We start from the raw sequence: 24,860 nt of genomic DNA, 5'->3' as shown, positions 1-24,860 counted from the left end.
CTGCATCCTCCGGTCTGCATAGTCCAGATTACATTCCTTCTCCTTGGCTAGACAGCTTTTCCAATTTCTCCCAACTGAGGGAAGACAGGTTGAGAAGAAGCAGCTGGTTAACTGCATTAACTCATTTTGGCCTCCTCAATACGTCTGGTACCCTAATCCCTCTCTGTTGACATGGCAGGACGAGGGAATGTGGCGCCGGTTGATAGGGAGGTCCTCCTGCTGCTCTGGAAGACACTTGCCCTCCCATCTTCCTCTCATCATACATCCCTCTTCTTTTTCTTCAGCTTTAAATAGCTCAAGTTCATGAAATTCAAACAGAAAAATTGAAAATTTGTCCTTAACTGCAGATTTGGTTCTTTAACTCAAGTACAACACAGTTAGACAAGGGGAGAAACTGCATTGGAGTTAAATAAGAGGAGAAGGAAGGGGGGCTCCTGGCAAGAAACACTCAGACAAAGTGAGTAGAGGACAATGTGGATGGAGTGGGTGCAGCTTGGATAGAGGCAGGTAGGTAGAGGTTGCATAGGCATGTACATGCACCTCTATATAGACTTTGGTGTTGGGGGGATGGAGAGCATTGTTGTAGAGGTGGATACAGGGGAGATCTGGAGGGATAGAGGGGGATCAGCGGTGGAAAAGGAGGAGGGGTAAGAGAAGAGTGATTATGGTGGGTCTGGGCTGCCAGGCCTGATAAATGACTAATCAGGAGAACAGGGCCTTAGGTCCCTCACAGGACCTCTACTACCAGAGGCTTATCACACGCAGGGGCTGCAGACACACACACATACACTTGCAAACATACTGCACACATACAGCCATACACACTTGGACACAAAAGAGGAGAGCGTAAGAGAAAAGAGAGGGATGGGTAGAATCCATAGCTGCCTCTCCTGGAGCAGCGCTCTGCTTGGAGAGCTGTTATAGATCCACCTCTGCCTCCTCCTCTCGCCTGTCTCACCTCTCTGACTCCTTGCTCCAAGTCTAATAGTCTGTCAAGGCTGGGACAAAGAGCAGGTCACAGAACCGACAGACTGCGGTTCTGTTACACATTGACATAGCCATTGTTTTAAAAGTCATATGACAGCTAATAACCATAAAGAGGAGTCATCTATATATTTTTTTTTAACTTTTGAGTTTCAAGAAGGTTTTGTTTAAATGCACATGCGGCTTTGAATGTGCCGAACTGCTACAGAGGAGCAGAACATACAGCAAGTGATGTATTGAAAAATATACAGTTAGTCCTGCTAGTTAAATCCAATCTGGCTTCATTCCAAACTAATGATCAGGAAGGGATGGGAAAAAGGCGGGAGAGAGAATTATTGAGAGGAGGGAGTAGGAGCAAGCGGTGGCGATGAGGGAATATGGACGTCTTTGTGTGCCACGCTCCATTGACTCGGCCTCCATACCTCAGCAGCCATGTGATCCCAGTGTGATGCTGCTAATAGTGACACCAGCAGGGTCGAGAGCAAGTGCGAGGGCGAGACAGTCGGGGGCGGGGAGAAGGAGGAGGGATGGCGGAGGGCAGACGGCAGTAGACGGAGGTAGAGAAGGAGCAGGAGTGTAGGGGGAGGAGAGAGGAGAGTTGGAAAAATAGAAGAATAGCAAGAGCAGAAATGGAAAAGGAGAGACGGATGGGACTGTGGTCTCTGTGGGATTATGTGCAAGGACGGCCAAGTTGGTTTCTCTGTCCCCTTGTACCTTTATGTCCCCCCTATGTCCCTTTATGTCCAGCCATCTCCCTAGATGCAAAGTCATTCGCCAGATCACCTCTGTAGCTTATATACCTGAATGAACAAACTGTGTTTTTACTCCTGTGGCTGCTGTTGTACTGGTGAAATGTATCCATGTGTGTATGTGTGTGTGTGCTGAAAGTTAGACATTAACCTACACAAGCAAGGTTTGTTTGCCTCCCTTTGGGGCTGAAGGGCATAAACATCAGTTCTTATACTCATTAATTCATTTTATACTGTGCCTTTTGTTTGTGTTTTTCAAGGTGTCTTTTGTTTTCTTTTAAAAAAATAAAGAAGACTTTATCTAATTATTTTTTCATGTTTCTGGCCCCAAAATGCCCTTGCCCTCAAAAAGGTATGTTGTATATTTGGACTTTTCTTAATTGATCTTATTCATGTACTGTTGATACACAACACATTTCTCTTGTGCTGTGCTCAACAGTAGATAAAGATGAAATCCTACCGGCCTAATTCGTATTTCACACCCAATATGTAACCGTGTCGTTCCTGGGGCAGCAGTCATAACATGGGAAGTGTTGCTTAAGCCTTCCCTGCTCTCCGACTGTCACTCCTGGCTAACTCCGAGCTGCGTTGAAGCCTTGTGATGCCTACTTCCCTCTGACTCTCTGTCTCCACCAATCACAACTAGCAACCGTGTGATGCCCTGTGATGTGGTTCCCGCAGATGCCGGTGTCCGTGGCGATAAGGCCTCACAGATGAGCAATCTGATTGGATTAGCAGGCCCTTTGAACAAGCCCTGACTGGCTGTTTGCCGGCGGGATGCAAATGAGGTCCTTAAGAGGAAGGCAGGGACTTGACCCTTATTGGGCCTGGCAGTATGGACGGTGGCACGAAGGGAGGAGGAGGGGTGTGGTGCAGCCTCTGAAAGCTGAATTGTGGGAAGTGAGGAGGTAAAAGTATATCGCTGGCAGACAATCCTCCTCTCTCCCTCGCTTTCCCCCCTTTTTCTCCCAGTCTTCATGGTGCCACTGTCCTGCCTGGCTGGTCAGCCTTCTGGCTAGCTGGCTTTGCTCATTTGTGTCTGTGTGTCAGAGCCATTTGCTGCTGTGTTTCAGCCTTTCTAACAGCCACTTAACCTCTAGGCCTGGCAGCATCTCTAAGATTCTCAGCATAGTTAACACTAGTTTTGTAGCCAAGACTCAGATGAGACTAAGACAAGACCGAGGTCCAAACCAACCATGACAATATTGTGAGTTTTGAAATAAGACAAGGGGGTAAAGAGCATATACTTTTGTTTTACAGTTGCAAACATGTCTGCTATAAAATACATATGGTGTCGGAAAGACACTGGACACATTTCCCTTAAAGAGCCTTAATTTTGGTGCATCTCAGTAGGCTTGTGGTTAAGACACATTCCACATAACCGCAACATCCCTGAATCTGGCAGTGGACCTTAGTTGCATGTCATACCCCATCTCTCTTCCTTTGTTTCCTCCACTGTCACTATAATACAGTGACACTATTATGTATGGTCTAGACCTGCTCCATGTGAAAAGTACCCTGAGATGAATTTTGTTGTGATTTGGCGCTATATAAATAAAATTGAATTGAGAAAATTGAATTGAAATTGAATCACTGTATAAAACAATAAAAAAAAATAAAAAAAAGAGCCTCAATATAGAAGAAAAAATACAATAATATTCATTCTTGTGGAAGTTCATGTTTTCTTTAATGTAAATCATCAAATTAGGGCTGCAACTAATGATAATGAATGGTTAATTAATGTATCATTTGTATCATTGTATTTTGTGTGTGTGTATATATATATATATATATATATATATATATATACACACATTTAAAATATCCAGAAAATACTCACATTTGAGAGGCTGGAACCAGCTTAATAAATGACTGAAACAATGAATCAATTATCAAGTTATTGACAAGACAAAGACATGGTGTGTTGATATTAGGGCCCACTGGTATGATGACCGGTCTTGAAAACAACAACAACTCTTGTTGCTTTTGTGTGCAACATGTTAACTGAGCTCTGGTGCCCTCAGGCATAGTACTGTGGGTATTAAATGTTTGAGAGTTACTGTTCAGTAGGGGCTTGGAGGAATCTTTTACTATTTTATGTGAACACACACACACTCACTCATGTGCACTCACAAATGCTATATGACCTCATACTGCCTACAGAGTAAGAAAATCAGGTAGGGGCTGTAAGTCATGCTAGATAAATCCTGCTTTTGTTCCAGAGAGACAAGGTTGTTTTGGGTGTGGAGTGACGGAGGACTGAATGGATGGAGTGATGCCTATACAGTTTTAAGAGCAGGTCCCACTGTTAAAGGCTTTGTAGTCAGCGTGGCCCTTCTCTCACCCCCCTCCTCTCCCCTGGGGGGTTTTATCTGCCCATTTCCTCCTCCCATGCCGGGCCCTCGGGACACCTTAATGGCGCCATGTTCCCTGTCAGTCAGATATTTAAATGGAAACCGACCATGAAAGTATGGCTGCTCAGGGCTGGCTCGCTGTGCCACGTCCTTGCTCTCAGCAGCCGGAGTCAAATGCAGAGGCCCAAACCTCAGCCCCAAGCTCCAGACAGGCCTGGGGAGGGGGGAGTCAGGCTCAATCTGCAAGTTTAATATCCCCCATCAGGTTTTAAACCTGTTTACCTTGCAGATTTGATCAAGGATACTGATGCAAATGGAGGCAAAGGCTCCTCGCTCTGGAAACCTTCTGTCCAGAGGTTCATTGATTCATGCTAAATGGGTTCAAGCATCATTCTTAATCACTCACTTGACTCAATTGATATTGTCCTAAACACAAAAGAATATTGGTTTCTCTTCACAAGCCTGCATCTGTAACAATGCACTGTTACACTTGTAATGTGTTTGTGGGCTGGTGTTGTGTCACTGTTGTCCTTCACAGTTATAATAATCATTGTGACAATTGACAGCTGCAGGTGGTCTTACTAACCCTCACCAGACAACCTAATTTAACCCAGTAATAAATCTCTGTGCCCAGTTGGCCATTTTAGCTGTTTGGCACAGGGCACTGTAAATTTACCCTAATTAGATCCTCCTTCCACTCCTCCCACTCTCTTCCCCCATCTTCCCTCTCTCCTCTGACTCCCTCCCTCTCCCCCATTTCCTCCCCTGCTCATTGGTACATATGCTCATACACCTGGCCTGCATCGTTACCTGTTTACAAATGACCAGGCTGGTTCTGCTGGCTTCAGCATCCACTCAACCACACAGTACTGAATCTCTCTCTCTCTCTCTCTCTCTCTCTCTTTCTGTCTCTCTCTCTCTCTCTCTTGCTCTCTCTCTCTCTCTCTCTCTCTCTTGCTCTCTCTCTCTCTCTCTCTCTCGCTCTCTCGCTCTCTCGCTCTCTCGCTCTCTAACCTCCCCTGTGTCATAATTAGACCTCAGAGCTCATGTTTACTTAATATTATAATCCAGTACACCTGCATTTCTCTCTCTACAGTGCTTAGGTGTCCCACCTTCCCACCTACACCCCCATTCCCCCACCACCCCTGACTTCATGCAGATAAAGTTTTGGAATTGATGTTACCAGAAACTGTTAGCAAGTATATGTATTTTGTTTTCACATTTTCTCCCCACCGACACAGCAGCCAACAGAAGGCCAAGAGCACACCCCTCCTTGTTGCTGTTCCTCTAAAAGGTATGAGTGTTGAGCGTGTGTGTGTGTGTCAGGGGTGTCAGTGTCAGGGCTAATGGTCTCTAGCAGGGGCGCCAGCCTGAAGATTTATGCCACAAATTAGTCAAATGTGATCAAACAGCAACCCAGTTAATCATGCAGGACCCACGTTTGTCCCTGCTTTATCTACAGGCATAATTATAGACACCCATTCCTGTGACAGGCCAACGGCAGGCCCCTGCGGAGTGATATTGGGAGGCCGCCACGCAGTGTTGTCACTGTGATGAATGTCTTAGGGGTGCAGGGAGTATTTTAAACACGTATATACTTAACACCCCCTTGTGAATGCTGTGAGTGAAGGCATGGCCCCTGCAGAACCGGTCTAACTGTTAGATGAGGACCAGCTTCCTAAATGAATATTAGTGTGAATGAGTCGGGTCCCCCTTCCCTCGCCAGCCTCACAATTTGAAGCACTTCAGCCATTAAGAACAAGCGTCGCCATAAATCCAATTCATCATATGACTTCCAATTCATTATGTGTTAAGTATTGACTGGATAAAGCGAGCTCTATCACTCATTCCCTTTCATTTCAACTGCTGTCTCTGCAGCCTCGCAAAACTTGGAATGTGGGAATGGGAATCATCCGGCAGTATTCTGTTATTCCAGGCCATTACCATGTGCCAAGCTGGGAAAGAGATCCAGTGATGTGTGCTGCAGTTTGTGATTGGAGTGGATCCTCTCTCTCTCCTCCTCTGACAGTCATTTTAAACACTCGTTTATGCAGCGCTTTTAATATCAATAAGAGAAGCAGGCAGGCAGGCGGACAGGCAGCAGTTTCTTATACACACGCACACACACACACACACACACTCACACACATACACACATGCGGAGTGACACACACGGCCTGGCTGGAAATCAGCAGCCTCCATCTCTCTGGTATGACAGGGTGTGGTAATTATGTCTCTGTGAGAGTGTGTGCTGTTTGCTGGGTGAAAAATGATAATGGTGTGATTTTTAAGTGCCATATCTCCTGCACGGGTAATGAAAAGTACTTTTAATCCAGTTCGGAGGAACGGAGGGGTGGAGGAGAGGAGTGGCTGGGGAGAGGAAGCAGAAGGGTCTGTTGTGATGGGAGGAGAGGAGGAGGAGTGGAGGAATAAGTGGGTGCTCTGAGGGTGGACGGATGCTGATAGAGGGAACTGAGGAAAAGAAGGAGATGGGGGTGTTATGTATGGAGATGAGCATGAAACGAGGAGGAGAAAAAGCAAATCCCCTCAACGTAAATCATTAATTTTAGGGTGAAGACTTGATTTAAAGTTAAGGTTAGTTTAGGGTTATGTTAAGGTTAGGGTTAGGGTTAGGGTTAGGCATGTGGTGGTTACGGTTGAGGTTAGGATAAGTCTCCAGAAAATGAATGTAAGTCATTGTAATGTCCTCTGAAGTGATGGAAACACAACTGTGTGTGTGTGTGTGTGTGTGTGTGTGATAGGGGGCTTGTGGTGTTGTGCCAGGGGAATGCCTAAGCCTTGGCATGAAGCTTGAGCTCAGCAATTAGAATAATTAAGAGGGACTGACAAGCTTTTAGAGTCTCTCTCGCTTCCCCTCTTTTTCTCTTCCCACCCCCCCAACCACCCCCACTCTCTCATATTCCTGTGCCAGCTGTAAATGTGGAGTATGTCAGACAACATTATGTCAGTTATGACAGGTTAACACACACATGTATTTGTTAGAAGTCTGCGAGTGTCAGGTGCATGAGCGCCAGTAAAAGGGGGAAACCCTGCAACTGTATCGACATTCATTTCTCTCACCCACACAATCCCCTTAACACGATAAAGCTTGCAGTAACACAACACGTGTACGATACATTCCCGCTGTGGAAATCTATTTTTGAGAGGCTGCTCTGTAAAACAGTTCACTAATATTACCCTGGGGTCGTGATTGCCTAAAGGGCTTATCACAATCACACCTTCCAAGTAAAGACTGAAAGAATAGGTGTGTTGTTATGCACACACAAGGTTGTGTGTGTGAGAAAGAGAGAGTTCACTAATGACTTCACACCCCATTAGTGCCTTTGCTTGATATGTCACACTTCATTATGTACTTAGATCAGTAGTGCATGGACTTTGAAAGGATTGCGCATGCTCACAAACAGCCGTCTGTTGGTATCCTTTGTTGCTAAGGTTGTTCCATGGGTTCATGTTGTATACTTACATATTTCAGATCGGATTTCGGCTTGAACATGTTTGGATGTATTTAGGAAGTGTCCATTTTGTTTAAAGAACAAGAAAAAGAAGTACTGCTACTACTACTGTTTGTAGCCACTGGCCAGAACTGGCCAGAACAGAGTGGGCTCATCGGGAGGGGGGCCTTAAAGAGACAGGAGCTAAAACAGCCTGTTTAAGACAGAGACTGAACTGAGGGGCTGCATAAAGGGCCAGAATAAGTTAAATAAGGAGTCTTTTGAACTGTAAATCATGCAAAGATATTCTAGTTGAGCCCCAGAATATAAATATAGGCCTGGAAATGTGCGTGATACGTCTCCTTTAAAACAATACTTACATTCCTATATGTACAATGATAATCTTCAGCACTCTGAGTTAGTCAAATCAAGCGGGTAGGAATTTTTGATTAAAAACACTAATTTTGGAGAACATTCACTTGATTTGTCCACCTCAGAGTGCTGAAGCCTCATATTGGCTTCAGCTCATAATTTTGGCCAGTATGGACAGGAGAAACAATTATAGCAACCAATAAACCAAAAAGAATTGACTTGGAAAAAAGGGTGAACCTATCCTTTAAGTCGTCTGAAATATTGTTTTGGACAACTTAGACAAATGTGTTTTATGCCTTCTTTTCATTCGGGTGCAGGAACCTATGGCCTTATAACTACAGTAGACAGTAACTTTGTATAACATTAATTTTGTTCAGTGAAGCTTCTTTCACCTGCAATTACTCCAGAAAAAATTTGAGACCAACTTCATTCATCCTCTGACCCCAGCTTGGCTCTGGACCCAGAATATGATTGTCGCTAGGTTAGTCTGCATAATCTGTATGCAGAACACCTAAAAGCAAAAAATAAATGTCCTTGTCTACACAGATACATTTCTATCTGTTTAAATCTGCTTAACATTTTATAATAGGGGCCTGATATATGGAGAGTTTATTTGTCTTCATAATTTACAAGATCGCTTGTGTGTGATTCATAGATCAATTACTCAAAGAGCCACCACTGTCCAAACATTTATTCCACTGTTTAAGCATGGCTTTCTATATAAATCCATAATAAAATCCTAAGTGTACAGTATGTGTGTGTGTGTGTGTGTGTGTGTGCGTGTGTGTGTGTGTATATAAGAAACTGCGCACACACACAGGTATCAGTGTGTATGTGCACATGCTTGCACATGTATATGTGCGTGCAACATATGTGATATGTTTTAATTCGTGGTAAACGGACAGCAGTGCGGCCAGGCAGGTTAGTTTTATCAGAGTGTGTTTATCTTAATTCCCCTCAGTCTCTTTCAGTCCTGCCATCCATTACCTGTCTGAGGAGGCAACGTGCTCTCCTGGGCTCCACACACACACAAACCTATACAGTTACCTTGGTGCTTAAAATATGATGATATGACTGTATGAGAGTATGTATGTGTTGCTCACAGTGTGTGACTAACTGCCTGTGTCTTTGTCAGTTTCGTATGCATTGTTGCCTTGGCTTATGGAGAAGATGATGTTTTCATAGCGGTCCATTGTGACCTTGGTTGTGTAAACGGGTTTGTAATGTAATCATGAGTGGAGGAGAGGAGCTGCTCAGACAAGGAACCATAAACAGGCTAATAGATGCACGCCATACTAACATGACACATCTCACACATCATATCACATCATATGCCACACACACACACACACACACACACACACACACACACACACTGTACGTTGAGGTCAGGTATGAATGTATGCAAAAGAGAGAGTGCATCAACATGTAAATATGAGAGAGCCAAACACTTTCATACGCACACTGTATGTATGCTCACACTACATTACCCCCTGTGTGGAGAATGACAGGCTCTTTCGGGGGTACGACCCTCTCCCCACGCTGTTTGTCTTTAGGGTCACGTCCTGCCCCCTAACCCTTGACCCCTGACCTCTGACCTTAGTCCGTCAGCCAGCAGACACCAGCACTGAGCTGACAGCTCCCAAAGCCCACTGACCCCAAAAACAGAGAGAGAAAGAAAGAAAGACAGAGAGAGAGAAAAAGAGAGTCGACCGTCGACCTCACTTAAGAGGGGGAGCAACGTTCACCCAGCACGAGTGACAGTTTACCTGCTCAAAGAGGTCAAGAAGAGAGAGAGAGAGAGAGAGAAACAAAACAACACATATATCATTGATGAAGTATGAAAAGCAAAGTGAGAAGAAATGAAAAGGGTAAGGGATGTGAGGATTGAGGAGAAAGAGAAGGGAGGAGGTGAGGAATGGGATGGGAGGACAAACATGGGTGAACCTGGCTAGTGGAGGTCACACTCTGCCTGAGGAGACAGGTGCCTCAAGATTAGCCTCCACATTAATGACCTTTACTTACACACACTCACACACACACACACACATGCATACACGCTGCAGGCCAGTCCTAGAGAACACCTATACCGCAGGGACGTGGAACTAGTGAGAACACAGCTCTGACTCTCATATCCTATTTATACATCCTTTCCTGTACATTACAATCCTATTTAGCTTGCCCTGCTTCCTACACAATCCTATTTATGGACTCACCCCCCCCCCCCCCCCTCCCCTTCCACTCTCGAATCCTATTTGTGTGCCCCCTCCTCCTGTATGCAGGTGCCATCTATCCAAAAGGCTGCCTACTGGGTGTGTAAGCTTTGATTCAGATGAGAGTGTGTTTGTGTGTGTGTGTGTGTTCACCAGTGATTTGTGCGTTAATGCAACTCTGAAATTGGAGTGTTTCGCCCAGGAATAAGAGAAACCCTGTTCTTGGACTCTTGTGTCTGCAAACATCAGTCAGTTGTTCTGTGGCGAACTGAGTAGCTTTTCTTTGTTCTTTAAGAGCTCTTTGAAATGTGGTTTTACTTTACATCATTATGCAAACCGTGTTAAATCTGCCTTTGTGTTAAGGGTGAAGCAAACACAAAGTTAAGGTGAGACCTGAGATGCATGTCCTCTACCGCATCCTTTGCTATCTGATGTAATGTATTGCACATCCCCGTCTCTGCATTCACAAATTGTCCATGAGTAAAGATGAGTGTCTGTGTTTTCTGTCCCGTCCTATCTCCACCTGTCCCTGTGACAAGCCTCTTATCCTCCATTAGTGTATTTAAACAGGACAAAGTGCCTGTCCATATCACGGGCCTGTCTCCACCTGACTCCCCTACCTGTCACTCACCCAGCGTTATGAAAGCATGCTCATTCTGTTTGAAGGTGGGAGATGAAAGGCGAACAGCAGTCAGGGACCTGGTTGGCCTGACAGACCGGATTAGAGTAGCCGATCTTGGAGGAAGAGGTACGAGGGAGGAGCGGGAAGGGCGAGGATCTTCCTGCCTAACTGGATTTGGGGAGGGGTTGAAGGAAAGGTAAATATAGAGCAAGGGTCTGTGCCTGTCTTTATTAGGGGAAGGAAGGTGTAGCAAAGTGGGCGTGGAGACCCATGTGCCTCTCCATATTAGAAAGACAGGTGTTAGTTGGCTCTCCAGTTGCACTGATGCTTTAGTTCGAGCTGAAGGACTCGCGTCTCGCAGACAGAGGTGATGATGAGCCAGCAGCAAAAAAAAAAAAAAATCTTCTACTGATGAAACAGAGAGGAAGACAGACAGGCCACCAGAGCACAAGGTTAAACAACTTACTATGCTGCCTCTGTATCTCCTCTGCTTTGTATACACAGCTGAACTAGCTCAAGTTATACTGATGCTCGGCACGAGTCTAAAGCAAAGCATTTCAAACAAGTGATGTATGACGTCTGCTGTTTGGCAGACATTTTTATCCAAAGCCAACACCAGAGTGAAATGTGTGACTGAGCTGAATTTATTAATCATTCAATTAACTAAATGTTCCATCTTGGTATGGTTCAGATGAATGGACTGTCAGTCTTTAATGCAATCTAATTCTCAGCACACCTCAAGAGAGATGCTGAGAACTTAACTGCTCTGCAACTCTTTAATTTCGCTCACCCTCCCACTGCCTTTCACCTGCATTACTCATTCCCCAGTACGCTTATGTCACACTCATTTTTGCTTTATTATTTTTCTGTGTCTTGTATAAATCCCGATTCTTCCCTCCAGTAGCAACAGTTTAAATCAAGCCCGTAGCCTACTACAGTATCTTTAGCTTGCTCTCTGTGTCTCTTTCCTCTGTTCCCTCCTCGAATAGAGTCTTCCTCTGTGTCTTTGGGGCCGGCTGGTAAAGACAGTCGGGGCAGTCGATCGTATCAGACTATCAGGCCAGTTCAACCATAAATTACCTGCAGCTAACAAAGCGTGCTGCTGTAACTATTACACAGGCAGTCAAAGTCACCCCAGCCCACGCGGCTAGACTCCACACTCTCACACACTGAATGATAGCAGACCAAAGAGAGTGCAGAGAGAGTGTTTGTGTGAATTTGGTCAAGCACACGCTGAGATTTCAATATCCACAGGATACAACATCAAACACAGGTGGTAATGAGGTAAATGATACAGTCCAGTCAGAGGTAGCTGATGAATTTATATTAGTGTGATTGCTTAGTAACAAGAAGCAAAACCTTAATGTGATTTTAGGATTAATATTAAAGCCAAATCTTAAAGATTACTGGACTTTGTAAACAGGGGTTATTAATGACTAAATGAAATCTAACAACAAGCAGAACATACGAGAAAACAAAAGCCTAAAATATCAAAATTGAAAAAATAAAAGCCAGAATTTATGCATATACCACAATATCTCTTTGAAACTTGGATGAAATAAAAAAATAAAAAATAAAATCTAAAATTTTTTTTTTTTTTTTTACGACAAAATTATTAAACATTGTGTGTCAGTCATTTAGAGCATGATTAGTATACTGTATACTGCCTATAATACCTAACCTCTGCTGTAGAGCTGCAATGATTAGCCAATTAATGTAAATATTTTCTGGATTCTTGTAATCTTTTAGATAGTAAACAGAATATCTTTGGGTTGTGGACTGTTGGTCAGGATAAAAGAAGACATTTGAGGTTGTATCTTGGGCTTTGGAAAACAGTGATTGACAATTTTTTACCATTTTCTGACATTTTACAGATCAAACAACTAATTGATTGATCGATAATGAAAATAATTGTTAGTTGCGGCCCCGCTCCACTGTCATTAAGCACAACCACATGCTACTGGACCATCCAGTAATCTAATGGTATCTAAAGAAATTAGAAACTCATCTTATATAGTTCTTCATTCAGATGATATTGGTGTCAGTGTCTGCTGTTCCTGTATGTTTAACTCGCAGACCAGTGCCTCTCTCTCTCCCAGCTGCATGCGCAGGTCTGTGTTATTGGCTAATTGAGAGCGTGTTCTGTGCTGCAGCTCTGCCCTGGAGGTTAGTGTTAGCACACACACACTGTAGCAGGACAAATGAGAATACACCCCGCCATCTGCCCAAGAGAGACACTCCCTCGCCCTCTCCTTGTTCCTCTACCTTTGTCCCCTCTCTCTTTTTGCTCTTTTCGTCTAATTTTTATTCGTTCCTTCATTCTCCCACCTCTCTCTCCTTTCACCCTCCCACTCCTCTCTCCCCTTTTTCCCTTACATCTTCTATTCTGCCTTCCCACTTTAACAGTTTTGATCCTCTTCTTTCTCTCTTTGTACCATCTCTTCATTTCTACCACTTTTGTTTCCTCCCTCCTCCCTCTGCTACCTGCCTCTCTCTATCCTCAGTAAGTCAGTGGGAGGTGTGTGTTTGTGTTGTGATGCGGGAGGTTCAGGCTGTCGTGTTAAGGTGTTACCGTACTCAGACCGCAGACTTTCAGAGTGTTCCGTGGGCGCGATCCATAGGGGCTGACACCGAAGGTGACCCCCGGTCGGTAACCTTGGAGACCAACTTTATTAAAATGAATTTGAGTAGAGGGGCCGTCCTGACAGCAGCATAATTACATTGCAGAGCATCAGCACTAATTTATGCAGCCTGCATTCAACCGGTCAGGAGTGCCGAGATGGGGTCAGCATAGACACACACAGAAACACACATACACGCACACACACACACACACACACACACACACACACACAAATACACGTGGATCAGCATACCAATAAAAACAGGTAAATACATTCAGTCTCTTCTTACGCTGCACAGTGCACTGACACATCCCTCTGTAGTGTTTTTACTGCTTTTAGGGTCATTGTATGGTTGAATGTGTGTGGGCATGCATACATGACCCGTGTGTGTGTTCATGTGACAGTGTGTCTGAGTATATTTAGCGGTGTTACAGAGACAGATGCTGGACAGGTCTTATTAGTGTCATATCCTGATAAGTGCAGCAGAGTGTCGGGACTGCTTAAAACGCAAATACTCACTGACAATTCATAAATCAAATACTGCTACTGTTTGCTCTTCTGAAACTCTGGCACGGTGGCAACTCATTTACAGTTTTTTCTTATTTGCTTACTAACACTGGAAGTTCAGACACAATAACCAAAACTGGAAACTCATGTACCTTATCTTACACCAATTCTGCACAAATACAAACATGTTTCCTGCTGTTCACTCATTTTGCAGTTCTAAACCGCAGTTTTTGCAAAACACTACACACAGTTCTCGGCATTTGGCACAATCTTCGTTGATAAAATCTCTTGTGTTCACATGGAAAACCCTGCCATTCAGAATGCCGATCTCAAACCTCCAATTGCACCATTGACTCCTCCTATGGGAAACACCTGTCAGCAATCATAGCTTTAGCAATAAAAGGGCCAAAGGTGAGCTGTCCTGTGTTAGAGAACGATGAATGCCAACTTTGCAGAGAGAGGTAGAGCGAGAGGAGTGAGGAGTGAGGAGGAGTAAGAGGACGAGGACAAGGAGGACGAGCAAGAGGAGGACCAAGACTACAACTAAGGAGAGCAATTGCCTCTGATGAGATTCAGGCCACTTTGGTTGTTCATGTGGTCAGTGATGGTCTGACAATGAGGGAGGCAGGACTGAGAGTACAGAACTGAAAGACTACCATGTTGTGTTGGAAGAGGATGACTTTTGAGACTGAAATAGTCAATATGGTTAGAGCAAACAATCAGCACAGTATAGACACATTACTGTATTGTAATATAATGTTTTGTACTTCACAATATTGACTGCTTTAGGTTTATTTCTGATATTGCTGTGTTGTCTGCTTCAGAGAGTTCTTGAGCTAGATGCAGCTGCAGTTCTCGGTGAATTCATATTTATTGATGAAGTCGGTTTCAACCTCGCAAAAAGGCCACAGCGGGTAACATCATCGGCCAGTGTGCCATTGTTGAGGTTCCTGGCCAGTGAGGGGGGAATATCACCATGTGCACAGCTATAAATCACCAAGGCGTCCTCCATCACCATTCAACCCTTGGCCCCTACAATACTGCCAATCTCATCATTTTCCTGGACACACTACACAATATCCTCACTCCAGCCGAGCAGATGGATGGCCCAGAGCAGTCCAGGTACGTTGTCATCTGGGACAACGTAAGTTTCCACTGGGTTGCTCTGGTCCACAACTGGTTCATCGACCACCCATGCTATTCTGTTCTTCATCTGCCAAAGTGTTCTCCATTTCTCAACCCTATTGAGGAGTTTTTTTCAGCTTGATGTTGGAAAGTAGTGTACGAACGCAGGCCCCTTGTGCACATACCCCTCCTGCAAGCAATGGAGGAAGCATGTGGTGATATAGCTGCTGAAGCATAGGAGGGCTGGATTCGTCATGCCAGGCGATACTTTCCCCACTGCTTAGCCAGCGAGAACATTACCTGTGATGTTGATGAGGTCCTGCGGCCGGACAGAAGCAAAACGCAGCCTAATTTTCTTTTTCTTTACAGTATATGCAGAAGGCCTATTTTCCTTTTCTATTGTTTGTTCTGTATGAAGAACACATTGCAAATCCAATTGTTTGCTCAGATGTATACAGTATTTCAGAATAAAAAACATTCTATTCTTGTATTTGTACATTTTATATTTGAGTATGAAAACAGTTTACAACAGGCTACTGTATGTACAGTATGTCATGTAATACTGGAAATGCAAAATGCCACTGATAAGATTATTATAATAGTGTTTTCTGCCCATCATACTATTTTCCATTGAGCACATCAGTATTCAATTGAAATGTGTATTCATTTGATGGTGTGTGTGTCATTTGAAGACAAAATTTCATTTTGAGAAGACATAATATTGTTTTGAGTGCAATGTTTTCTTTTGCAAGCAATTTGTGTAGTTTGGGGTTTTGTGTGGGAGTTTTTGGTATTTTTTTTAGGGTTTTTATAGAAAATGAGTCATGCTTTCAGAAAACGTTTGTAAGCAGTTGAGAAAAACTGTAATGGAATTTAAAGGTAAAGTGACCCACTCTGACTATTCATTAGCAGATAAAAACACCAGTCTATACTGATTATAACAAGTTAAAGTTAAGTCTCAAGAGACTTCTCTGGAATACTTTGGGTGCTTGCCCCAGGAGTAATTTTACCCATATTCATGTAATTGCAAAGCTTCCTTTACCCCAACAACCTGTTCCTTCTATTAAATCACCAATCTTACTCTCTTGTTTTGCTTCCATGTCCTCTCAGTATTAGCGTTTCTCAGTTGCATGAGAACCCACACTCAAACTATGCATGCATCTGTGGAAATTTAATGCTGCTCATAATAAAAGTGGGGCTGCCCCCCTACCCGACCAAAAATGTTCCTAATCAACTAGTAGTTGTTAGTTCAAGCCATTTGGCGACTAGTCGTTGCATGTTTATGATATTAATTTAATTATTTAAATATATATTTTTTGGGGCATTTGGAAATGGTTTGAGTTCCAGGACTGAGAAAGAATGTTATAAGTAACGTTGTTAATATTGTGCTACATTACAGTTACCTTGCGAGGCAGCTGGATTCGCAAGATCACAACATCACAAGATCATGTGAGAATCCATCTTGTCAGGCTTCAAGTTACATGCTTGTGTCCGAACCACCAGTTGTTCGGACCAATCAGCATCCTGTGAGGATTCTCATGTGATCTTGTGATCTTGCGATCTCGTGAATCCAGCTGCCTCGCAAGGTAAGACGGTGATAGACAGATAGTTCATGCAGTCACTTGCCAAGTATTTTTTGAACGTGCCTGCCTTCTTCCAAACAGTTGCCAAGGAGGACTTCTCCGATGGTTTTGTGTAACAAACCAACCACCAAGGAGACTGAGTTACCTTTTTCAGTCCTGTGGGTTAGTTAGGTCTGTAAAATCCTCCTATCTCTCGTTTTAGGCAGTTTCCCAGCAGCAAAGTGCCAAAGCTAACTGATATTTCCAAAGGAATCGGTGCTTTTGTCATCACAGCGGACCGCGTAAAGTTACACTGAGTAAAGGACTGAATAAAGTTATACTACTGGTTGCCTCAGCCAGGTGTCGCCACTTCCTGTATCCGTTGTTTTAAATTAAAAACCCTCTAGTGTCTCATACACTTTCCAGCCACATACTAGGTTTTGACTTAATTTTGACAAGGTGAAGCTCCCGAATGCAGTTTGAGGGTTTTTTTTCCTGTAACTAACCAACCAATGAAAACTTGGTTGACTAAGACTCTTCTCATCGATTAACAGTTGGTCAACTATTAAGGGGCAGCCCTAAATAAAAGAGGCAAGAGTCGATGAAAGTATTTTATTGCAGTCTTGGTGATTGCAACATCTAACAGTGCTTACCGTTTATTTCCTTCATATATTGATTCGTAAAGTACTCTGTTCTAATTAGGCTTCATTAACAATGATCCATAATGAGAAAAAAAAGCAAATCTTATGTGTCACTGCTTTGCATCCTGGCTGCAACACAAACAGCTCTGCCGTCCTCTTCTTGCTCATATACTCAGCCTCTGCACTGATATGTTTCCAGCACCTAGTCATGAACCTAGAGGATACAGCAAGAGACGGACTAAAATGTGAAGCTGGAATGACTGGAAGATCAGAGGGGAGAGAGGAAGAGGGGGTCAGAAGAAGAGAAGCAGGAGAAAGTGCAGTAGAGGAGAGTAAAAGGGGGCTTGGGGGGGGGGGCATGGATATAAGTCACAGCTACAGTCACTCCATTGTAGCCGTTGTGACCAAGGGCACACTAATCTATCCCATTAGCAGATCTCTCCGACTCTCTCATAATGTTACCGCTAGCTGCTCTCCTGTGACATGTTCCTGGTTTGTGTATGTGTGTGTGTGTGTATGAGAGAGCGAGAGTGAGGGAGAGACAGAGAGGATACATTTGTGTGAGAGTGTGTGTAAGAGACAGTGTGAATGAGACAGAATGCTTTCGCCTCTGTGTGTGTGTGTGTGTGTGTGTGTGTGTGTGTGTGTGTGTGTGTGTGTGTGTGTGTGTGTGTGTGTGTGTGGGGTGCGTAATGACAGTTCAGCTAGTTGCTCTCCTGTGAAAATGACACGTTCCTGCCAAATTAATATCATTACTATCAGAGTTTAATGGGCCAGTGCTGCCTTCTTATTTAAAACAGAACATCCCTCTCTCGACCTCCACCATGAGGGAAGGGGTGGGGGGGGTGGGGGGGTGTTGGTTGTAGGAGAATGGGTTAGAGGGAATAGCTAAATGAGCAGGATAGACAATGTGAACAGACTTTTTTTTCTCCTGCCACAGCCAAAGAGTGAGAAGAACTTAGGGTAAGGTTAAGATGTGCTTGAATGGGATACGATTTCAGAGACCAAATAAACAAAATATTTAGGATAAAAAAATATATAATTCAGCTGTGGAGATGAGGAAAGATGTCTTTTGCAACTGAAACCCACTTTTTATGCATTCAGTGGGACCACACTACTTATCATTCAGTTTCTTTTTCCATCCACGTCAGTCATTTGCCTAAAAATACATTTCCCTTTGCTGCTTTGTGTGATTTAAAATGTATCTCTGCTCTGTTGAACAATTGGGCTTCCTTCCCTGTTGTAATGTTAAATTTTGGGATTGTATTCTCTGAAATTGTTACAGCTGGGTGCATGTCCGCTGTTGGAATGATGGCTGCTATCATCACTGCTATTTAACATAACAAAAAGCCAGATAATGTTTGCATTGTGTTTTGTGTGTTAGGTGGCTCCTGCTTTTTCTGTGGTGGGGATACAACACTCAGAAATTTGGAGGCAGCTTAGAGGTGTTTGGCTCTTAAGTACATTTTCTTTCATAGCTTGTGTTTTACAGTACACCATTCTGGTCATAGTTTTTTTTTTCTTTTACAGTACTTTACAGTAGGTGTGTGTACAGTATGAGCAGTCTGTTAGTGTCATTCTTCACTTGGAGTCAGCGCTGTGATAATGAGTTCATTTGGAAATACACTCTGCGGGCTGCCTGTGCATGTGGTCGCATATATGACTGTGTTTGCACATGTGTGCGTATTTGCACAGTCTCTATACATGTGGATATAACTATTGCAGACTACATTGTGTGTATATGTTTTTTGGGATGGGTGTGCATTTGAATGTGTGTGTGTGGGGAGATTGTGAGTGTGTGAATATGTCAGGTTGCCGCAGGAGACCAATTAGCTGGTGCATCAGTGAGGAGGTGAGCATACACACACCTGTGTGTGGCCCTATTACACCAGCTCATCACACACTCACATACCGACACATAGACAGCAATGCTCTGCTCATAATAGAAACATACTGACACTTACAGTACATTGACCATATGGAATAATGACTTCACTGTGTCAAACTGTCAGATGTGAGTCACCAGCATGCGTTATTTCAACCAGGTGTTACTAACTTAACCAACTTTTATGAATTATGGGTTATCTTATTGCTACTGAGTGGTTGTCGTTAGCGATATGTATTATACATTTGAGCATTTCTGGGCTTAAAACTGCAAGCCTTGTAGCATACACAGAAGATCCAAGAGTTATTCCATCCAAACTTTGAGGTATCAAGCACGGAAGCAATCAGGTGAGAGTGAAAAAGCAGATCACAGCCAATAAAGCAGCCATACCTCTTCATGTATAATTCAGATCTTTTATGGTGGGCTATGCACCCATATGGGTGTGCTAAAGGAAGACTAAGGCCATTTCCAGCCAGAGAAAAGCCCTTTTAAAAGCTAATCCTTGTGCCTGAGTCCTGCTCCTTTTACTGCTCCTCTTTAATGAATAGGTGTCCAATAAGGCCTTTTATTGTCTTAGCATATGTTGCTTTTATTAGGGGAAAATAATTAGGTTGTGCGGATCACTTCGGAAGTCCTCTTGCAAGATAAAAATGAGATAGTTTCACAGTCGCTGCGCAAGTCCTTCTGACTCCCTGTCGTTTTCCCCTTGGATGCCTCATGTCCTAGCTCCCTCATCTCCTCATCTCCTCTCCTTCCTTTCCTACTCCGCTCTCCTTGTCCCCTCTTCTCCTCTTTATACCTCTCCTCCTCCTCTCCCTCTTGTCCTTTGCATTCCCTGTACCTCCTTCCTCACTTCCTTCTTCTATTGTTCCCTCAAACATGCAGGCATTAAATGTATGCAGCAATGTCGCATTGGACTACACACACACACATAACAGATGAACAATCACAGTGTGACAGGAGGCTGTTGATGACTGACACTCTGTTGATCTTATCTGGCGCAAAAGGGGTAAAGCGGAGGGCCGCAGAGAGAAAGGGAGAGAAATAGTGCAGGCAGGGGGGTTGTTCCTGTCACTCCTCCATAGTTTATCCCTCTGCTCCTCTCTCTCTCTCTCTGCCTCCTCATCCTCTACCACATCACTCCTCTCGCTTTGTGTTCCGTATAGAAAGAAAGAATGTCAACAGAGCTCATCTATGATCTGGGACTCCGGGGAAAGAAAGTCCATTTACCTCCAAGAGGTCCTACTACGACCATTTACCCGTGAGACCTAAGCTACAGCAGCACTGTATGCCCAGTCCTGTAAGTTATAGGGCCGGAGGGGGATGGGGCTGCTAGGGAATAGGGATCTGGAGAGGGTTGATGGAAAGAAGGGGCTTGAGGAAGGAGCACAGGGCAAGACAGACAGACAGAGAGAGATGGAGCGGGCATGATGAAGGAACGGAAAGAGAAGGAGGGTGGGAGGAGCCTGGTCCTTCCATCCTGTCCTTAATGCCCCTCAGGGGAGCATGCTGCCTGTGGGTGAGTATTAGCCATCAGCCTGTGGGCTAATGGAGGGTATGAATTAGAGTTTAGTACCCACAGATGACCAGGGGCAGTTTAATCACTAGGGAGACCCATGATAAGGAGAGCCGCTCATTCTCTGTCAGATTATGCACATGGCACCCATTCCACTGAAGGCTTTAGCTTGTATTCACTGTGTAGAAGTGAATAGTTTATTTCCTTTGTGTTATTATTTGACTTCAATTCTTTAATAGCACTAGAGATTTGACAAAACGCACAGCACCTTTACTTGCTTTCGTCTAACGTGACCTCTGGCCTACCCCAGTCAGGGTGATGGAGGTCAGCACGGAGTCACGGGGGTGAGTGTCAGGGTGCTTTCTGAAGTGTGCTCTGAGGTGTTTGAGGTGCTAATCTCCTCTCCTCTTGGTTGAGTGGTCAAGCTGAATGGAGGGAGAGCTTGTTTATTTGAGGGGACGGCGTTACCCAGGATTCCCTCTACAGCTGGGCCAGGCACGCTCAGCTGAGCTGTCAGCTCGCAGAGGTTACCACGGCTGAGGGCAAACTGCACACATACGTTCACACACACACATACACACACACACACACACACACATACACACACAGCACACATAGAGAAGAGCAAAGGTTTTGATTTCAATGGTTATTTATTAAATGTAAAATATCTTTAGCACAGATTAAAAATCAGACATCTCCATCTATTTTAAACATCACAGGTTGAAAAAAAAACATTCCTGAAACAGAATCACAATCCCTTTAGAGTCCCACTTTCAGGATAGCTAGTCCACGAGGCTGGGCAGAGGGCTGAGGCAAAAACTGCACTCCTCCTGATCCCTTTACTGGGGCTACAAGCCAGGAAATATCTTTCAAATACATGCTATAGCCTTATTACATCAGATTGTAGAAAATATTTTATCCACCAAGTTAGGATATCAGTATTTTACCAGTTATAGATGAGGAAAAAATCAGTTTGTTTTTCTAAAATATGGCCAGATCCAAAACAGGGTAAATAGTATTCGCAAGAAATGTACCATAAAGAACAAGGTGTACCTCAGATTACAGGTGGGATTTCTGTGGTTGACAGCTTACTAAACTTCAAGCAGGCTAAGAAAAAAGATTTTAAACAATCCAAATTTTGGTTCTGACCGGAAATGTTTTCTAGACCTACTGCATATCCAGCGGGCCTTCACATGACAAGCATGGACATATGCTGTAATGATCTGTAGTTCATGCCAGCAGCTGAATCTCTCACATTGTGTCCCATGGCATAAATAGCTTTTGCCAACATTTAGCACTGCTGCTGAATTGGAGTGCCATCACAGAGGTCAGCTGGTGAATGCTCCCCCACTCTTCTCTGCTCTGCCTCAACCCTCGCTGCTGTACAAATGCCAACTGACAACAACTGACACAGATGGTGAGCAGAAACACAGAAGGACAGGCAAAGGAAGAGAACCACCCACAGGAGTAAGAAAACAGGAAGACTCTACACACACTGTCCAAGAGAGGATATTGCCTGACAATATTATCAACTCATTTATTTTAAACTTTTTTTTTTATTTTAATCTTTTCTGTTTTCTACTTTTTTAAATTATTCTTTTTTTTTTTCATCACATGCCATATGAGAATTTGGGGATTATAAAAGTACCTGAAAGAATTGCTAGGTTTTCAGCATGCATAGCTGTTCGTATTTACAGGTTCGTATGTACAGGGATGGGCCAAAAACAGACTGCTCTACAGTACTGGGTTTATTTACATCCAGGTCAGAGGGAGAGGTCAATGTCATAACTACAGATGTGGGGGTGAAGGGTCACATGCATAGGGTCAGAGAAAGCTCATACGGCTGAGTACAACTTGGATGATGAAGACACAGAACAGAACACGGAAAAAAAAAAGAACATTACTGTTAATTCAACATCACATCTCCCCGACATACCCTTTTTGCTTTTGAATATGCTCAATAAGGAGTTTGCAACAACTGGTTATTGCGTAATACTATAGAAGGACATTTCTTTTGTAAGTCCATGAGGTCCTTGGGTATCTAGTCGATACTGAGATTGGAAGACTTGGATCTGATCCCAGAGCAGTTCCAGAGCCGTAGTGGTGGATTCCAGGCTAAATGCAGGCTTGTTGCTGCTTATCTACAGTCAGCTTATTGCAGGGTGTTTTGTAAGTATTTTCTCAGTATTATGGTGTGTTCTCACTGCCCATAAAATCAGATATACACAAAAGTAAGCCATAAAATCTGCTCTTACTTGGTATTCTCCTGCTCCTTTGGTTTGTAATATTGCTATAATGCTGTCTTTTGTAAGTTTTATGTTTAGTATGGAGGGTAATTTTAGATTTAGGTTGGTTTTGGTTCACCTCACTTGTCCCATCTTCTCCCCTCCCCAAATCAGTGTGGTAGTAACAGAGCTGTTTTTAGTTATTTTGGAAAAAGTCCAAGTGAAGTCTCATGTTCAGGTCAAGTCTCCGAACGCTGATTATGCTCATTAATGACATGGCACTAGGTATAGTAGATTTAAGTGTTTTTGTTTCAAAGCTTTGTTAATAGTGTTTTACATACAGTAGCTGAGATCAAAAAAGCTATAAGTTCATGGTTGACACTCACATGCTGTACCGTTTTCTCATACAAAGATGACTTGGAGGGAATAAAATCAATAAAATATTTGAGGTGGAACCATGTGACTGGCTCTCTGAGTAGGCCAATTGCACAGCAATAGGCAGAGCAACCAGACAATCATGAATTTAATCACAATAACTCTTTAAAAAATCTTTACAATATCCTGCAAAAAATAATTTTGCAGAAAATTGCAACATGACTAGTTGAGCAAAGTAAACCATGTACTTGCATTGTTATTATGTTTTATTGATAATATCTCCGGTCATAACGGGTCAGGTCTTGTTTTTAATTCTCATGTCAAGCTTTCTGGCAGTGACGTCTCACAGCAGATGAGTCCAAGTCAAGTCTGAAGTCTTAGTTTTTGCAAATTAAGCCAGACTTAAGTCCAAGTCCACAGCTCTGGGTAGAAGAGAGAAACTCTAAAACACCACAGATGTTTCTCTGAAAACTACTGTACACAAGGGAATGGTTCACATTTAGTTTTTAGAAGATAGAAAGACACACAGTAAAATCCATCAGTTTGTAAACAGAAACATTTACAGGCTATAATGTACAGTTTCACATGGGTTAGAAGTGGCTGTTAGAGTGGAGATGTGTATGATGCACACTGGCTCAGTGATATTACCTTTTACGTAGATTCTCCCCAGTGTTTATATGCATTTCTGTTCGTGCTCGTGTGCAGGCACATGCTCGTGATTAGGCATGCACTTATGAATGTGTTTCTGTGTGTAATGCAAGTGCATCAAGGTTGCTGCACCCCCTCTGGTTCTCTTTTGCACTATCTCACATATTCCCAACCTCCTATCTGCAAACACACACACACACACACACACACACACACACACACAATGATAGATGGCTGTGGTGGGTGGTTGAGCATGTTAATGCCTAATCTCATCAGCCTTATCTTCTACAGAGGTCACAAGGTCAAGTGGTGAGGGGGATGAGCTAAACACCAATAAAATAGCACATTGCTGGACACACAGCACAAACAGTACATGTAATGCTCCACTCACCACTAACTGGACTGCTGCCGCCTGTAAAGATACAGATTCTTGCTTTTCTATGAAGTATTCAAAAAAAAAAAAAAATGAGGCAGTTTTGGAAAAAAAAAACCCCACTGAAGACTTCACTATAAACTCAGCCACATAAATCTGGATTATGAACTTGAAAGTTTTTTTCATATGAGTATTTAAACTTTATAGTAGGACCAATGTTTGGTAACTGGACACATACAAACTGCTCTGAAAGTCAGCCAAGTTTAAGGGGGCGTCAGCGAGTCAGAGCCTCTAGCGCTGAAATCTTCAGTGGAGTTTAAAAGGCATTTAGCTTTCAGACGAGCTAAATCAGATGCCCTAAGCAGAGGAGATGAGTTAAACTGAGCGTGTGTGAACCTGTAACTCTGAGACACTGCTTGGCATTTGTCTTTCTTTGATATGGTGACATGTGATGTGGATGAAGTTATCGCCCCACTGGCAGGTGAGACAGACAGCGGCACACAGAGAGATGCTGCCTTTTCATCTGCTGTTTACCAGCTCTCTCATCACACTGCACTTCAAACACGCTCAATCTGCTGCTGCGACGTTACACACCAGGGCTCCTCCTGGCGGAAGTTTACTTAGAGCTTAGAG

The 24,860-nt window shown here is 43.5% G+C and overlaps 1 protein-coding gene across 2 annotated transcripts in view; it reads left to right on the top strand.

Annotated features, from left to right (window-relative positions):
• Positions 1-24,860, top strand: part of wwox (WW domain containing oxidoreductase) — a 137,957-nt gene that overhangs the window by 111,200 nt on the left and 1,897 nt on the right. Inside the window, exon 9 of one of the 2 annotated variants that reach the window (XM_042410590.1) lies at positions 14,702-15,823. The exons of the other annotated variant lie outside the window; for it this stretch is intronic. Within the exon in view, the coding sequence (XP_042266524.1) occupies positions 14,702-14,869 (168 nt within the window). The 3' untranslated portion in view covers positions 14,870-15,823. Of the gene's footprint in view, positions 1-14,701; positions 15,824-24,860 lie in introns of those variants that run through there. 2 annotated transcript variants of the gene reach the window in all.

Source organism: Thunnus maccoyii, chromosome 5, assembly GCF_910596095.1.
Source record: "Thunnus maccoyii chromosome 5, fThuMac1.1, whole genome shotgun sequence".
In the NCBI taxonomy this organism is placed as follows: Eukaryota; Metazoa; Chordata; class Actinopteri; order Scombriformes; family Scombridae; genus Thunnus; species Thunnus maccoyii.
The sequence above is the reverse complement of the archived record's forward strand: the minus strand, read 5'-3'. Positions and strand labels throughout refer to the sequence as shown.